The 18,478-nt window shown below is 31.1% G+C and overlaps 1 protein-coding gene across 1 annotated transcript; it reads left to right on the top strand.

Moving 5' to 3' along the window:
- Positions 1-11,768: 11,768 nt before the first annotated feature.
- LOC103504445 (salicylate carboxymethyltransferase-like) lies at positions 11,769-14,674 on the top strand. Its single transcript, XM_051085313.1, has 4 exons — positions 11,769-11,855; positions 11,951-12,370; positions 12,884-13,141; positions 14,339-14,674. The coding sequence occupies exons 1-4, from the start codon at positions 11,796-11,798 to the stop codon at positions 14,672-14,674; spliced, it is 1,074 nt and encodes a 357-aa protein (XP_050941270.1). The 5' UTR covers positions 11,769-11,795.
- The last annotated feature ends 3,804 nt before the right edge of the window (positions 14,675-18,478 follow it).

The raw sequence follows: 18,478 nt of genomic DNA, 5'->3' as shown, positions 1-18,478 counted from the left end.
CTATACACACGTATGGAATCTTCAAGAACTTTGAATCTATACAAGTTTGTTGATGCTGGGTCGATTAGTTGTGGAAGTTCTAAAGAAGAACGAGCCTAATTGTTGACTGCACGATTACTTGGAACAGATTACGATCAACTCTTACTGTTTCCTTACAATTCCGGTATGTTCATAATCTAAAGTTATTGATAGGAATTGTGCTTACAGTAGTCTAAGATGTAGTATTATTGTTTGACACATATATTTAGGAATCATTGGACATTGGTTGTAATAAACCTTACGAAGGGTCCTGCCTTTTGGATAGACCCTTTGAAAAACCGTATTGACCCTGATGTAACCGAAGTAGGTGAAAGGTATGTCATACTTACTTTTACCTTTACTTCCTTTTTTCTTAATGAGACAATATTTTAAGTAGTTCAAACTCCAATATTATTCTATAGGTCGTTCAACATAATGAACAAGAAAAAACCTGCTTGGAGGGTCGTGAAGGTATGTGAATATCTATATTGCTATGGGTTGTAAATTAATCCATATTTCTAACATAGGTCAACTCATTTGTATGTGTATCTCCAGTGTCCTAAGCAATCAGGAGTAGTAGAATGTGGTTATTACGTGATGCGGTTCATGCGTGACATCATAATGTCAACGAGTACTTCTATCATACAGATAGTAAGCATAAAAATTATAAAACTAGCGTGCATATATACTTTTTTGTAAATGAAACTCATTTAGAACCACTTTATTGTCTACAGATGAAAGATTCACCTCGTGCGTACACACAGGATGACATTGATTGTATAAGGTCTGAGTGGGCTGAGTTTGTAGGGAAGCACGTACATTGTACAGTGTGTTGTTGATCTTGAAGTGTGTATGTAATTATTGTTGAAGTGTGTTGTTCATAAGTGTTGTTGATCGTGAAATGTGTATGTAATTATTGTTGAAGTGTGTTGTTGATAAAAGAGTGTTGTAGATAAAGAAGTGTTGTTGATCTTGAAGTGTGTATGTAATTATTGTTGAAGTGTGTTGTTGATAAAAGAGTGTTGTAGATAAAGAAGTGTTGTTGATCTCGAAGTGTGTTGTTGATAAAAGAGTGTTGTAGATAAAGAAGTGTTGTTAATCTTGAAGTGTTGTTGATCTTGAAGTGTGTATGTATTTATTGTTGAAGTGTGTTGTTGATAAAAGAGTGTTGTAGATAAAGAAGTGTTGTTGATCTTGAAGTGTGTATGTAATTATTGTTGAAGTGTGTTGTTGATAAAAGAGTATTGTAGATAAAGAAGTGTTGTTGATCTTGAAGTGTGTATGTAATTATTGTTGAAGTGTGTTGTTGATAAAAGAGTGTTGTAAATAAAGAAGTGTTGTAAATAAAGAAGTGTTGTTGATCTTGAAGTGTGTATGTAATTATTGTTGATCTTGAAGTGTTATTGATCTTGAAGTGTGTATGTAATTATTGTTGAAGTGTGTTGTTCATAAAAGAGTGTTGTAGATAAAGAAGTGTTGTTGATCTTGAAGTGTGTATGTAATTATTGTTGAAGTGTGTTGTTGATAAAAGAATGTTGTACATAAAGAAGTGTTGTTGATCTTGAAGTGTTGTTGATCTTGAAGTATGTATGTAATTATTGTTGAAGTGTGTTGTTGATAAAAAAGTGTTGTAGATAAAGAAGTGTTGTAGATAAAGAAGTGTTGTTGATCTTGAAGTGTGTTGTTGATCTTGAAGTGTTGTTGATGTTGAAGTGTGTTCTTTTTGGTTTTGCTAGGTTGACAAAGGTCTTAACAAGGCAAAAGGGAATCCTATGGCATTCTATAATGTATGTACTCAATCATGTTATGGTTGAATAGACAAACATATTTGAAGTGTGTATGTGTTCTATGTTGTTGAAGTGTGTTGTTCATCATGAAGTGAATGTGATGTGTTTATATGGGTGAATGTGTTGTCTTGTTGAATTATTTTGTTTCCTTTTCTTTTCTTATTAGGTTTTGCCACAATCCATTGGAGCAATGAAACCATGGATACACCAATTAGTTGATGTATAGCCTTTTTTATAGGTTTGGTAGGAAATTTTTTTGTTTAAATGTAATTATTTAAAATAGTTTGTTCGTACCAAAAAACATTTGTACTAACAATTAAAGCAATATTAGTAAGTGTTTATTTCTATTAAAGCGTTCACCTTTTTTCCATTTGTTATTGTATTGGTATGTAATGTTATGTGTAATGGCAGGGCGACAACAAATACATAATTCAATAAGGAATAGGGCTTTTGAAAAAAGTGACTAAAAACACAACTATGACATTTAAATTGAAAAATAAAACTGTCATCGAAAAAGTTTTATTGACAGTTAATAAAAATCATGGTAAGTAAAATGATGACAGTTAAAAAGTGTCAAAAATGATAAATAATGACATTTAATATCAGTCATAGATTATTAACAATGACAGTTATCTTCCGTCATAAAATGTCAACTATGACAGTTATAAGCTGTCATAAAATATAAACAATGATAGTAATTAACTGTCATCGAATATATAATAATGACAGTTATACTCTGTCATAAAATTTAAACTGTGATAGTTATTAACTGTCATCGTAACTAAATAATGACAGTTATAATCAGTCATTAAAAAATTCTTTCGTGACAGGTATTATATGTCATTGAAACAACATTTCGTGACAGTTTATACAATTGTCATAAAATACTTTCCATGACTGCCGCATCAATGACTGCAAAAAACTGTACGAAAACATTTAATGACAGCATTTAACTGTCATTGTAGGCCCTTTTTCTACTAGTGATTGTTTTTCAATGACATTTATCTAATAGGTTTTATTAATTATTTTGAATGTCATAATCTAATATATATCTAATACATTTATCTAATATATTTATGACAGCAGTAGCATCGTAGTTTTAAGAATTAAATATGTAATTTAAGCACAATTCCTAAAATTAATTATAAGAAATAAATATGTAAATTTGGAAATATGAAAACTAATCACTATAAAATAGAATATTTTTTTAACGTACGTTTTTGTTCTTTTTAATTGTTATTCAAAATTTGTTGATGACATTTTTAGTAAACCATGACATTAGGGATGAGAAGCATAGTCGTCCAATTTTTTTTTTTTTTAGATTATTGCTTTTAAATACCTCCTCTCCTTCGTCCCTTCCTTCGTTAGCAGCTTCTAACCTTGTATCAGCAGAGTCATGGAGACAGACTCCACAAAAAAAAAGGAGTCTTTCTTGTAAGGGATTCCATTCTACCGCCTCAACTCAATGATTCATTCAATCTTCTTTGTATATTCCGTCGTTCTTTATCAAGCTTAATCTCTGGCATGAAATGTCCTGAATGAACCCACCGAGAAGTTGGGTCTCCTGCTAATCAGCCAGCTCCAGTCCAAGACTCTGAACCTTTATGAGATCAAGGTATGACTGATTCTATTGACTCACATATTGACAGTAAAATGAGTGAAAGTAGCTCTTTCCGAAACTGAGAATTTGACCTCTTAGTCTGCTAGCATTTCTAAGGGCTCTAATAACCTGGAAAAATTGATATGGGTTATACAAAAGTACGATTATGAAAGAAAGGGGATTTCCATTATCTATGAAGAGAGTCAACCCCCGAAAACCCTGTAATCAGTCTATTTGGGGCTTCGAGTCAAATTGGATGAAACCCCGGGAGTCATCCGAGAAAAAACTTCCCACTCCCTTGTGCTCACTGCTGGATCAGAAGAAGGGTGCAGTCCCACTCCACAGTCAAAGATCAAGGGTCGACCAAGAACAAGATAAGGATGCCTTGGATCGAAGGATTCCTGGACTGAAAACATATAGTTAAAAATATGAAAAAAAAAAACTATATGTTTGAGATTTATCTGACTTTTGAAATTTCTTAATCAAATATAATTAATGTAAAATAATTATTTTTAAAATAAGTATGCAAAACTTCTCATATTCAACGTTTTTTCATGTTATTAGATTTTCAACGTTTTTCATGTTATTAGACTTTTACATTCTTGTAAATTAAAGTAATTAAAAATTGAGAATGATATGCTTAATATTGGTACAAGTAGATCATATAAAAGATACGATGAAGTAAAAAGTAGTTTTCACGGTCGTATTTTAATAGAATGTGAAAGTAGTTTTGATACATTCGTGAGATCAGTTTTTCCTTGGAAATTGAAATAAAAGAATTTAAACATGCAAAGAAAAAGAAAAACATATAATAGAAAAAATTCTAACAATTTTTAATTATAGTAAATTAATTACTTCAAACATGTAATCGGAATAATTTATACCTAGATTTGAGAGCATATATTTTGTTGGAATGTCTTCTTCTCTTATAAGTGCACAACACATACCTTTACATTTATTCAAACAAATAGTGAAAACATGAAAAAAAAAAAAACGAGAAAGGAAGAACAAATAAAACAAACTAAAAAGAAGAAGAGATACTCAATTGTTCGTGGAAAAAGGAGGAGAGAGGAGGTTGCAAAATTCCTTTAAATTCCATTATTAAATTAAATATATATAGGGGTCTTTTCAAAGATATAAAAAAGCGGCAAAGTATTTACATTGTATAGAACAATTTCGAAAATGGAAAAATCCTAGAGGCCCACCGTGTAAAATACCAAAAATACCCCGTCAACAACATGCGTAATATATTTGATAACACGATTTTGTACACGATCGTTTAATTAATTGGGTACACGATCGTTTAATTAATTGGGTACACTATCCTTTAGATTTGGCTACCCCAAATCAAAACCATTTTTTTCAAAATTTGGTATACGATCGTTTAGATTTGGTTACACGATCGTTTAGATTTGGGGTTACAAATTTAGAAAAAATTTAAAATTTGGTATATGATCGTTTAGATTTGGCTACACGATCGTTTAGATTTGGGACTCCAAATCTAAATTTTTCTTTTCAAAATTTGGTATACGATCGTTTAGATTTGGCTACACGATCGATTAGATTTGGCTCTAAACGATTTTTTTTCAAATTTTGGTATAAACGATTTTTTTCAATATTCTTTACACAGGATCTTTTAATTTTGGTTACTCTAATTTAAATCCCTAAAACATTTCCCTAACCAATTTTTTCAAGATTCTTTATACACCATCTACATAAAAAGAAAGACGATTTTTTTCAATATTTTTTATATACAATCTTTTAGTTTTTGGTTACTCTAATTTAAATGCATAACCAATTTTTTCAAAATTCTTTATACACCATCTGTTTGGAAAAGAAAATAAGAAAGACGATAGAATGAAAAAAAAAAAAGAAAAAGAAGAAATAGGAATAAAAAGAAATAGATTTGGTTACCCAAATCTAAAGAAAGAAAGATGGAAAAAATCGCATGAGTATAGAGGAAGAGGACGATAAAAAATCGCAGGAGAAAATGATGGAAGGGCAAATCTAGAATATTTAAAAAATGGCTAAATTTATAAACTTTGTTACACGAGCCGTAAATATTTCAGTAGTTTGTTATATTTGGGAAAGTTTCCCTTAAATATAATTAATATAGTCATTAACTTTGCAATTAATGAGAAATTTAGATAGTCGATGCTAGTTACATTTGTAGATATTTAATGTAAATTAACAACTATGCAATAAATGAGCAGTAAAATTTTGAATTTAATTGCTCAAAAAGATAAAAAAAACTTAAATTTAAAGTAAACAAAACCGTGAAAAAGAATCATTTGGTAATTTTAGTTTGAATTTTGAAGGGTATAGAAGTTCAAAAATGATTTTCACTTCTCATCACTTTTTAATATAGTATAGATATAGATAGAAACAACGCATGTGCTGTAGGTGAAAATCATACACGACCAAAAAATTATAAATTTAACTTAACTTTATAAAATTTGGGATAGTCATTTTAATATTCTCCAAATACATCATCTTCTTCTCTTTTGTCTCTTTGATTTTCCATTGATCAAATGTTGAATTTGATTTGTTTGTACAATTCAAATTTTATTTCTTAATATCTTGAGCTTATACGTTGCAAACTTGACCATCTAATCTATATATATCCAAATAAAGTGGAAGATAGAAAGGTTGTGAAATATTAGTTACGTTGTGGAAGATGAAAAAGTTAATTATGACCTTAATAACATAGAACATTAACAAATATCGGTAATGGAATCAAGTTTTTTGTTTTTTTTTTCAATAAGGAGATGAAAAGTTAACAAGTGTAACTTTTATCTTGTTAAATGTGAAAATGACCTCAAACATTAAATCTATGTAAATGAGAAAATTGTCACTAAAGTTATAATGAAAGGGTAAAAATATGAGGTCTTTTAAAAAATATAAAAAAACGACAAAGTATTTACACTGTATAGAACAATTTCGAAAACGAAAAAAGCCCAGAGGCCCACCGTATAAAATACCAAAAATGTCTCGTCGACCACACCGTCAACAACGCGTGCGTAATACATTTACGACACTATCGTTTAGATTTGGCTATTGTTTGGTACACAATCGTTTAATTTGGTTACGTTTTTTTGGTTACATGATCGTTTAGATTTAATCGTTTAGTTTTGGACCCAAATCTAAATGATTTTTTTTTAATTTGGTTACACGATCGTTTAGGTTTGGCTAAACGATTTTTTTTTTAATTCTTTTGCTACATGATTATTTATTTTTTTCTACACGATCGTTTAGTTTTGACTAAACGATTTTTTTAATTCTTTTGGTACACAATTGTTTAGATTTGTCTACCCGATGATTTATTTTTTTTTACACGATCGTTTACATTTGGCTACTCTAATCTAAATGATTTTTTTTCAAGTTTCTTTATACACGATCTTTTAGATTTTTTCTCTTTTTTGTATACGGTCATTTTTAGATTTGGTTACACAAATTTAAACGACCCAAAAAAAGAATAAGACAAAAAGAAAGATGATGGAAATAAATCGCAGTAGAAAAAAAAAGAATCAGAAAAGAAGAAAGACGATGGAAAGATTGAACGATGTAAAAAAAGAATCAGAAAAGAAGAAAAACAAAATCGCAGCAGAAAAAAAAAGAGGAAAAGAAGAAAGAAAATGAATCGTAGCAAGGATGAAAGAGTCATAGCGAGGAAAAGAAGAGAGGTGGAAGGACAAACCTGAAATATTTAAAAAATGGCTAATTTCATGGGCTTTATTACACAAGCCGTAAATAGTTTTGTGTTTTGTTATATTTATGAAAGTTTCCTTAAAAACATCCATCAAAATCATATTACTTTTGAAATTATAAATGTGAAATCATAATTTTCTTTAATGATTTTGTCGGTAAAAAATTAAAGGAAAGACTTTAATATTTTTTGCTTTATGTACTTTATTACCTTTATCTATACTTTATAAATTTCAATAATATTTACATTGTGTTAACAAAATCAAAGTATAAATCACTCAACCTTTTCATTAATAAAATAGCTTTGACAAAAACAAGTAAATGAAGAAAAAAAATACGAGCAAGATTCCCATGGTTTCATTAAAAAAAGATTCTCAATATTACATGACTTAAACATAAAGAGTATAGACATATGTACATGTTAACCACGAAGTTGGTGCACTACTAGAAAAAGAGTCTTTCTTGACGGTTTTTGAAAAAAACGTCAAAAAATGGGTGATTTAAAAGAAAAACCGTCAAGAATTTTTGTGAAAAGGCGGAGATAATCAATTTTCAGCTTTCTTAACGGTTTTAAACCGTCAAGTAATATGCACTTTTCTTTGACGGTTTAAAACTGTCAAGTATTATCTATTGAATTCTTGACATTTTTAAAACGTCAAGAAATTTTATAAAGTCGACATTCTTGACTTTTTTAAAACGTCAAGTAAGATAGTTTTCCTCAACGTTTAAAAAATGTCAAGAATTACTAAATAAGTGAACAAAAATAAAAACCGAATTTCTTTTTTAAAAAAACCTAATTTCTTTTTACTTTTTAAATAAAAACCTAATTTCCTTGTTAAAAAACCCTAAACCTCAAATTTCCCTTCTTACAACCCACGACCACCGCAGCCGCCACACTTCCATCCGATCGCCTAGAATGCAACTCACCCAAACGACCGCCGAGGAATGTCGAAGAACGTCGAAGAACGCTGAAGAACACCGAAGAACGCCACCGAACACCGCTGAATGCCGTCGAATCTGCTACCTTTGGAACGCCGACGAACGTGCTGCCATTGGAACGTCGCTGAACGCTATTTGAAACGCCGTCGAACGTGCTGCCATTGGATCGCTGCTGAACGCCATTGGAACACCGACGAACGTGCTGCCATTGGAACGCTGCTACCTTTTGGTAATTTATCATTGAAACTTCTTGTTGATTGTTTAGGATTGATTATTTAAGATCGAATCAAGAATTAAATATTTGTAAGATTATTGAGATTCTTGAATTTAAAATTAGAGAATTTGAAAATAGATATATGTGTTAATCGAAGATTTAAGAATTTGTTGAATAAAAGTATTTTGAAGTTAAAAATCTAAACTTTTAATACAGCAAAAGTTTGAAAATCCTTTAAAAATTATGTTTGACTAGATGGCTAGAGCCAATATGTGTGAGTAATTATTTTATTTGTCTGAAGTTTTATTGAAACAAATTTAAAAATAAAACAAAACAAAACTATAAGGTGTTTAAGTATTGAAGACAATAATATCATTAATTGTAGCTAGATGTATGTAGAGGTTATGTGTGTTTGTGTGTGTGTGTGTGTTTTTTTTTTTTAATTTCACAAGAAAAAGATTGCTATGTTTTTATTCCTTGGATTGGAAGTTTAGTTAGAGAAGCTAAAGTAGTCAAGTTTTATGTATTTGGTAAATTGAAAAGTTTAAAAGTGGCGGCCCTCATCCATTATACACTACATTAGTAAGTGTGTAATCCTATTAAATGGTTAATTTATATTTACATAATTTGTTTGAATATTCATGTGCTACCAATGTATATTAGCTAGGATGAAACAAAAGTTTGATGGTGATGATGGTTATTATTATTATTATTATTATTTATGGAGAAGGAGCATTGTTGAAGGGAAAAGAATAAAAGATGATGGGTTAATTTAGGGAAAGAATATATACTAGTGCTTAACCGTTGCGTTTGGTAATTTAGATTTGTAAAAGGCGCCTGAAGAGTGCTTTTTTGGGATTCTCTCTAATAATCAATCACCTTCTGTGCTTTCTATGGATGTTCTTTTGAGACATTTTTTGTTAAATGAATAAATTTTTCTTACCACAATTATGTATATAGATTATTTACATAGGAAAAACAAATTACAAAATAATAGTTAGAGAACAAAATTTATAAATTGTCAAGATAGTTTAGGGACTTAGGAATAGAGGAAAGTATGAGGTGGCCCCTAAAGACACTGTAATCTTATTTATAAATAGTTTTAAGTTCTTTATTTGGTTAGTTGGGTGGAAATTTAGTCTTATTAAGCGAATGTTTGTTTAATCTCCATATTTGTTTTCTCTTTTAATTATCTCAACAAGACTTTTTGAACTAATTTAATTTACTTTATTTGTCAATAGATTTACAATTATGGATAAATCATGGATGCACAAAAGTAGATTATCCAAAGAATATGAGTTGGGTGTGGAAAATTTCATCAAATTTGAATTTTCGAATACAAGTACCTCCTACATTCGTTGTCCTTGTTTGAAATGTGTGAATTGTGAAAAGCATAGTAGAAAGAGTGTTAGAGATCATTTATACGTTAATGGTATTGATGAAAGTTATAAAATTTGGTTTTGGCAATGAAGAACTTCCTAACTCATCTTTCTATGGAGAATCTTCAAAGTTTGACACATATACATGTGAAGAGAATGATGTTGGAAGTATAAAAGAAATGATTGAAGTTGCTCACGAGGAGTATTCAAAAGACCCAAGTGGATTTGAGAAGTTGCTTATTGATGCTGAAAAATCATTGTACGAAGGATGCAAAAAGTACACCAAGTTGTCTACTCTAGTTAAATTGTATAATTTAAAAGTTAGATATGGATGGAGTGATACCAATTTTTCAGAATTACTTAAAACTTTGAAGGAAATTTTGTCAACTACCAATGAACTCCCAAATTCATTGTACGAAACAAAGAAAACATTAGGTGCATTAGGAATGGAATATGAAAAGATTCATGCATGTCCTAACAATTGTTGTCTCTATAGGAAAGAATTTGCTAATGCAACCGAATGTCCTGAATGTGGTCAATCGAGGTGGAAAAACGTTAAGGATAGAAATGAAGAGAGAAAGCAAATTCCCTCAAAAGGCTATTTAGAAGTATTGAATGTGTTAAAAACCTGACTTGACATGCTAGTGAAAGAATTGAGGAAGGTAAGTTACGACATCCAGCGGACTCTCCAGCATGGAAGTTAGTAGACTTTAAATGGCCAGACTTTGGTTCTGAACCTAGAAATCTTCGTTTAGCATTGTCAGTTGATGGAGTAAATTCTCATGGTGACATGAGTTCTAAATACAGTTGTTGGCCAATAGTGATGGTTATTTATAATCTTCCACCATGGTTGTGTATGAAAAGAAAGTACATGATGTTATCAATGCTAATTTCTTGACAGTTCGCAAATGTCATAAACAACGAAATTCTTGACGATTCCAAAATGTCATTAAAAAGCATACTCTTGATCGTTCCCAAATGTCATGAAAAAGAATACTCTTGACGGTTTTTGTCATTCATACTCACATTCTTGATGGTTCTAAACTGTTATTAAAACTTATACTCTTGACGATTCTAAACTGTCATGAAAAATTGAATACTTGACGGTTATAAACTGTCAACGTTCACAATTCTTGATGTTTTTTACACTGTCAAGAAAATTGCCTTTCTTGACACTGGATTCAACGACGGTTTTAAAACCGTCAAGAATAATCATTCTTGACGGTTTAAAACCGTCAAGAGAGTCAGTTTCTGTAGTAGTGGTGGTTCAAGTTTCCCCAACTTCTGTCGTGTACTAAAAACAAACCTATAAATGAAAGAATATACACAAGCATACATCTATAGACAAATAATAATAATAATAATAATAATAAATAAATAAATAAATAAATAAATAAATAAATAAATAAATAAATAAATAAATAAATAAATAAATAAGGCAACAAAATAAAAAAATTAGAAGAAAATAGAAAAGCATGATTTTATCTCTTCATCACCCTTAGCATTATGTTGTGATTTGTGAACATGAATGAAAAAAAAAAGGTATTTATATCCAATTGCAAAGATTTGAAAATGGAGAATTTGAAAGGTTTTGCCAGAGATACAAAAGAGTTAATATGAAATAAGGGAATGTGAATAGTTGAGCGATTGAAGATTAAGGGAGAGAGAGGAATGCAAATGGATTTGGATAAATTTAAATAAGATAATTAATTAGAGAGAAAATTTTAAAATTTTAAGAAAATTGATGAAAAGTTAACAAAGTATAACTTTTATTTTGTTGAATGTGGAAGTGACCATGAACATTGAATGATAAAATTACCACTAATGCAAGACTAAAAGAAGTTATAATGAAAGGGTAAAATGAGGCTAGCTAAAAGTTTCTCAACTTCCATCATCTTATATATACTAGATATAGATATAGATATAAATATAGAATTATAGATAAAAATATAGAAGTATAGATATAAATATAGAAGTATAGACATAAGAGAGAGATGCAACCAATACAACAATCATTAAGTTATAAAGAACTTAGAGGGCTAACATTAAAGAAATAAATAAACAGTAAAGCAAAATGGTTTATAAATAGAAACGAGTCTCTCTTGGTTTGCCATAGTTAAAACCACAAAGAATCATATAAGTAGTGTGTGAAAATGTTGCATGTAAATGGAGGAGAGGGAGAAATGAGCTATGCCAACAACTCCTTACTTTCGGTAGTACTACTCATGGCTTTGTAATAATACAATCAAATATTTTATAATTGTTTTTGAATTTTTCTCTTGTAATTAAGACTTCTGGTTTGGAACAGAGAAAGGTGTTGTCCTCAACATGGCTAATAGCAAAGGAAGCCATTTCCAAATTTTGTCATCAAAGCAACTTTCCAACCACCACTTTCACCATGGCGGAGTTGGGATGTTCTTGTGGCCCAAACGCTCTGTTGATTGCTTCCAATTTAGTGGAGCGAGTGGAAGAGATTCGTAAAAGGCTTCAAAAAAATGCTTTGGAGTATCAAATTCTGCTGAATGATCTACATGGAAATGACTTCAATGCTATATTTAGATCCTTACCAAGTTTCTTGGAAGAGTTGAAAACCAAAATTGGAGCTCATGATTCTGATTTTGGTCCATGTTTTTTTAATGGGGTGCCTGGTTCTTTCTATTTCAGACTTTTTCCAACAAATTCTGTCCATTTCTTTCATTCCACATACACCCTCCATTGGCTCTCTCGGGTTAGTTTTTGTTTAAGTCTCTTCTTTCTTCTCTCCATTTATCAATACTGCTTTTTTATAAACTACACCCACTTAAGGCCTTGACCCCAACTTCCACTACTAATGATTATATTGGAAAATATTTTCACCACACACTACATGTTGGGAACATTTCAAGTTGCAATGCATGTAACCAAATCTCTTGTATGTACTTTTCAAAAATTGGACTTTAAGATCTCTAGAGACTAATTAAAACATTCATTGAAGTAGCTATAAGATTTATTAAAACAAGGTACTACAACTATTGTCTATTTGTGTTTCTTGCATCTCAAAAAAAAAAAAAAAAAGGGTTTGTTTTCGTACTGTTGAAATACTCATAATTAACTTTGTACACAAGATTTGTATCTATAGTTTACCTTATATTAAGACTTTTGTAACACTGACAAAATTAACGATAGTTTAGATTAAAATGTTTGGAATTGGTTTTGCAGTTTGAAATTGTAAAATAGATTTAAGAGAAATTGATATATACAGGTCCCTGAAGGAATAGAGAATAAAAACAAAGGGAAGATATTCATAAGCAGTACAAGTCCAAAGAGTGTGGTTGAAGCTTATTACAAACAATTTCAAATGGACTTTTCCATGTTCTTAAAGTGCCGTGCTGAAGAACTAGTAATTGATGGACATATGATTCTCACAATGTTAGGAAGAACAAGTGAAGAACCATGGAGCAAAGAATGTACTTCTTTTTGGGAGTTCTTGTCTTTGGCTCTAAACACCATGGTGGCCGAGGTAATTAATTACTAAATAGTCCCTATTTTCAAATTTACCAAAATTAACCAAATTATTTTAAAATATACCAAATAATGTTACTCGATAAAAACTACTATCATTTATCATTGTTGATAGATCACATTGGTAACACTCCTATATTTACTTTTTTATCACTTTAAACAACGACATGTTACCATATTTTCAACTGTTTTGTCATTTAAAATAATTTTTAAATTCTTAAAATTACAGTTTTTTTTTCTCTTTACCCCTAGACTCAGTAAGGTATATATCAATTTTCTTTTAAATAGGTGAATCTAATAAAATAATTCCCAAGTTAAACAAGATGTGAGATAAAGAGTTGAGAAGAAAAACATCTAGATTTAAGAGACAATATGCCCGGCGGAAAGAACAAATAGAGGTCGATGATCTAGTTTGATGTAGTTACGCCTAGGTTTAGAGGCAATATGCCTAGGGTAAAGAAACTTCACCGGTAGAAGTTAATTGATTTACAATGTAATACTTATATGATAGTTTACTCTATCTAGACTTACAATAACCTTACTAAATGATGAGTTTTGGCTTTCCTTAGACATGGAACGACTCATTTGATCTTGACGAACTTCACATTTAGGCTACTCTTTAACTTGAGACTTTCCTCTTCAAAGCAAACCACTGTTCTCTACCCGCTTTATGTCGAAACATTTTCAAACAAGCACTTATTTTTAATTTAATCAATTAAAAAGGAATTCCAAGCACACAGAAGATTAAACCCAATTATTAATAGAAAGCAATTTTCAAAGTTTAGCTACCTTGGTAAAGTTTAGGAAAAAATAACAAGCAAACAAAGATGTTCTATATATACAAAAGGTTAAGTTAAAAAAAATATATTACTGCAATTTGTCTTTTGGTTTAAAGTATTTCTTTTGCAACATTATCCTTTACTTAAATAAAGTTCCAAAATCTCCTGAAGTATTTTATATAATTTACTTAGTCGAAACCTTATATACCTTTGAATAGAAGTTAAAATATTGAAACTATATGACAATGACTTTTAAAACGATATAGTGATCCAAATTTTCGTTACAAGTTATTATCATGCTATTCTAATGTTTGAATTTTCATGTGAAATCTTGAGAGTTTTTTACTCTAAAAATAATTTTGAAACATGGTATTGCAACTTTCGAAAGTTTATATATATATGAATTCACATTACAGGGACTTGTGGAAGAAGAAAAAGTGGTCTCGTTCAATATACCAAACTATATGCCGTCTCCAGGAGAAGTAGAAGTGGAAGTGTTAAAGGAAGGAAGGTTTAGTATCCGTCATCTTCAAGTTTCAAGAATTGATTGGGACTTTCGTGATGATGTAGAAACAAGTCATGATTTTTCAAAATGTGTTCGATCCGTGATTGAATCATTTCTAGTTTCTCATTTTGGAGAAGCCATTATTGACGAACTATTTCGTAGATATAAAAAGATTATTGTAGAGAAGAGATCAAAAGAGAGACTTCAGCTTACCAACCTAACTTTTTCTCTAATCAAAGTAAAATGAACAAAGCTTCCTATTAATTATTAGGAGATGTGATTTTGTGAAATAAAAAACATGATACGGTTGTAATTGTATCTATAATGCATGTCCAAAGTTGTTCTAGCTATTCTATATGAACTCAAATGGTCCTTTACTTAGTGCTTATTTACAAATTCTAGTCCATTGTGGCATGAAATGGTGTGTGGATTAATAAAATGGTTATGTTATACAATTTGTTATTATGAACAAAAAACACAAAGTAGTGGTCCTTACTCCTCAATTTACTCCCACTTCTCCTCAAATTACTAATCAACAAGGAATCGGAGATTGGTTTCTAGTTTTCCTTTATTGCCAATTTCGATCTCTGCCTTCCTTAATCTAACTAAACATCGATAGAGACCCACGTGTAGATTTGAATGCTCAGATCCGACCTTCTCATTAAACTCTTTTTGGATCTCTGTGCCAATGCTCACCGTTACTTGCCAGCTCTACCATCTTCTCCACTAGATACGTTTAGATCCGTGCTCTAAAATCTATATCTGTCAATCGCTGCTAAGATCTACTCCTTCTTGTCATTATTACTGCTTGAACTTCGTCCTCTACCGCCGTTGAACACCTAACCACGCCTAAACCCGTCGCTTGGCGTCGCTGCTGCCTGTTTCTTTGTTTCAGCTACGCCCTCAGTGACTCGAGGCTTCGATGTCCAGATCGACCTTTGTATCGCCCTTAGCCATACACCCGCTGTCAAGTCACCGTGTGCGACCAATCTACATCATATATTTGCCTTATTCGAGAGTTTCGCCGCCTTTCGAGACTCTTTCCCTCTTTTTTCTCTCTCAAATTGAGTGTTTGGGTATTGGGTCATGTAAAAGAAGATATGATTAAAAGAAGAAAAATAAGAAAAGAGACATATGGAGGACATAATTATTGGAAAAGGTAAAAAAAAAAAAAAAAAAAAAAAAGGGAGAGAGAGAAAAGCGTAAAGATTGTTTATCTGACCAATTGTTTATGTCAGGTTTTACGTATTTATGATCCATTTTCAGATCAGCAGTTGGTGTGGGTTATGTTCCCTGTCTAGAAGTTTTCCGTATTTTTAATTCTTCGTAGATACTATCTCCAGCATGGAAGTGTTCTTTATGTGTTTAGTTTTTCATGGGTTTCATATCTTCATGAAGATCCCTATTTTAGCTCAGAAGTTTGTGGGTGACTTTTATGCAGGTCTCTATTCCTAGTCCAAAAGTTCATGAGTTCTCCAATCCAGAAGTTCTTTGTGATTTAGTTCATTCGTGGGTCTCAGTTTCCAACCCAAATTTTTTCCGATTTGATTCGAGAGTTTGTTCAATTTCTATCTTTGAGTCATTGAGTTGTTCGGTCCATCGTACACAAACTAAAGTTGTTCATACTACCTTGATCAGTTTGAGAGAGGGTGTGAAGAAACAAAACACAAAGTCGTGATCCACTACTACTCAATTTATTCCCACTTCTCCTTAAATTACTGCAATTGTTATTTTGCATTTTACATATAGGAATAGAAGCTTAAATATACACTATTAATCTTAATGTCAATTTTCTATTCTCTACTTCATCTTTTATGCATCAAACATTTTTTAGTATCTTACGTAGTTTTTTCTTTTGGGTTAAATTGTGGCAATATTGCATTTAAAAAAGGATAGCTATTAAACACGCGTTAGGAGGAATTTGCTGCAAGAATTTCAATATTTGTCAATGTTTACTTTTGTCTCCTTGAGAAAAAAGAAATGTCAGCAAATCTAATTGTTTGGCAACACATCTATTTAGTTAGTTTAAGTATATCTACTTTTCTTTTGCCGACGAAAAAAACATGGATGAAAAATTAGGTAGGCAATTTGTAAGACATGCCTTATCTTGAGAATGAGCACCAATGATGAGGCGGTAAAGATAAGGTGAGAAAGACATTTAATTTTTTTTAGTAAGTAGAGGCTAAGTGAAGTTTTGAAAGTAGACTAAGGTTGGCGTTGAAATGAAGTGGTCATGAGTTAGGTGTTAAGATCTTGATTGCGTTGAGATTTTGGATGGTAAGATTGGACGCCTAAAGGAAAGAGTAAACGGGGGACAAATGTTGTGACGAAATGATTTGGAAGTTAAGTTGGCAAGGGTAAATAGGTAAATAACGTTAAGGCTGAAGATTAACTAATGAGCTGTTGAAGCTAATAGGAATTGGTAGAAAGTTAAGAACTAAGTGATAACTAAGGAAACTTGGAGAAAAATATAAATAGGAAGAATTGTCTTCATTTCAAATTAAAAGAAGTATAGGTTCAATCGAAGCAGATTTGAGGTGCTGATAGAGAGAGAATTTAAAAGTCACTAAGATGCTGCTGAAGAAGAGAACTGAAAAGAGAAATGTAAAGTTATTTGTGAGTTGACTCTTTGGACCAAAATGAATTTAAAATGATGTTTGATATGAATGTGTTGAAATGTTTGTGAACAAAATGTTTTAAAATGTGTTTTGAAATACTGAAATGTTTATAGTTGTTTTAAAAAAGAGTTTTCATATGTATACTGTTCGAAATCTTGATCAGCTTCGTGTGCAGTATGATTGACTGCTAGACGTTGAGTTGAGTCCGTCTAAGTAGGACTGGTGCAGTGAGATGTGTCCACCAAGGTAATCAAATGTTCGAGTGTTGTCCACTGCAACTCGTTAGCATGTTGGGTTTGCCCACCTTAATTAGTGATTGTGACCGTTGAGTTTGTTCACAGTAATAACCTGAATGAATTGAGTTGTGTTTGGCTCAAGAGTGAATGAGTATAGGTTTGATGGGAGTTTGGCACATTGTGGCTGAGGAGAATGGTTCATTATCAGATGTATTGGTTATTTGGTTGGACCTTTTTCATAAAAGATGTTTATTTGTGCATAAAATATTATTTTGTCAAATTAAGAAAAATTTTCTTATGAAGATCCTTTATAAAAAGATTATTTTAGTTGGCAAAAATAATCTTGTTAAGGAAAGATTTTATATGACAAAGATTTTATTCATTCGAATATTGTGTGGTTCTATATATTCATCCGGATTGAAGCAAGGCAGTACAACACAAAAGCATCTCAAGATTATAGTTTATAGCAAACTTCTAAATAAAGAAAAGAACCGTGTAAGTTTGCTTAAAAAAAACATTTGGTTGTCCTGTGGATCTTAAACTAAAGAAACAGATGCGTGCGATGTTTGCACTGTGTTTGTGAATCGTTGAGAGACATTTAATTGAGGGGGAGAATTTCTAAATAATTTATATATTTAACAAGCTAGAAGAAATACTTGAAAGAGGAAAAATATATCTTATTTGATTTGTTCTAAGTGATCTAGGTTACTTTGTTAATAGTATCACTTACAGTATAGAGTATTCAAACGATTGTGTAATATCTACACTAAAGATCATAAGATTGTTGTTATGATCTAAATCAAATTAATAAAAGCCATAGCTTTGGGTAAAGGACCCCCTAAACGTAGAAGCTGTTTCATCAAATTGGGTTAACAATCTTGTCTGTTTATTTTGTTAACTTCTTTATCTGATCCAGTAGGCGTATCCTTTGTTGGTTAACTGAAGGTTCATTTGATTTATTGTTGTTAACGCTTTCCTTGTTTTATCAATTGGTATCAGAGGAAGATATTAAGATCTCCATTGATTCTGTATGCAAAGGAACTTTAACAATGAGACCCCCTGTTCTTGATGGGACAAATTACGCATATTGGAAGGCAAGAATGGTGGTATTCCTAAAATCCATCGATAGCAAATGCTGGAAGGCAGTGATTAGCGGATGGGAACATCCAACGATATAGGATGAAAATGGAAAAATCT

Source organism: Cucumis melo, chromosome 5 (assembly GCF_025177605.1).
Source record: "Cucumis melo cultivar AY chromosome 5, USDA_Cmelo_AY_1.0, whole genome shotgun sequence".
NCBI classification, from domain to species: domain Eukaryota; kingdom Viridiplantae; phylum Streptophyta; class Magnoliopsida; order Cucurbitales; family Cucurbitaceae; genus Cucumis; species Cucumis melo.
Note: the sequence above shows the minus strand (reverse complement) of the source record. Positions and strands in the feature narration are given on the sequence as shown.

Excerpts from the sequence above, each read along its gene's own strand:
- LOC103504445 (XM_051085313.1), top strand. The coding sequence starts at position 11,796 with ATGTTGCATGTAAATGGAGGAGAGGGAGAAATGAGCTATGCCAACAAC. Across the intron at positions 12,371-12,883 it reads CCCTCCATTGGCTCTCTCGG|GTCCCTGAAGGAATAGAGAA; the intron begins GTTAGTTTTTGT and ends TGATATATACAG. Across the intron at positions 13,142-14,338 it reads TAAACACCATGGTGGCCGAG|GGACTTGTGGAAGAAGAAAA; the intron begins GTAATTAATTAC and ends TTCACATTACAG.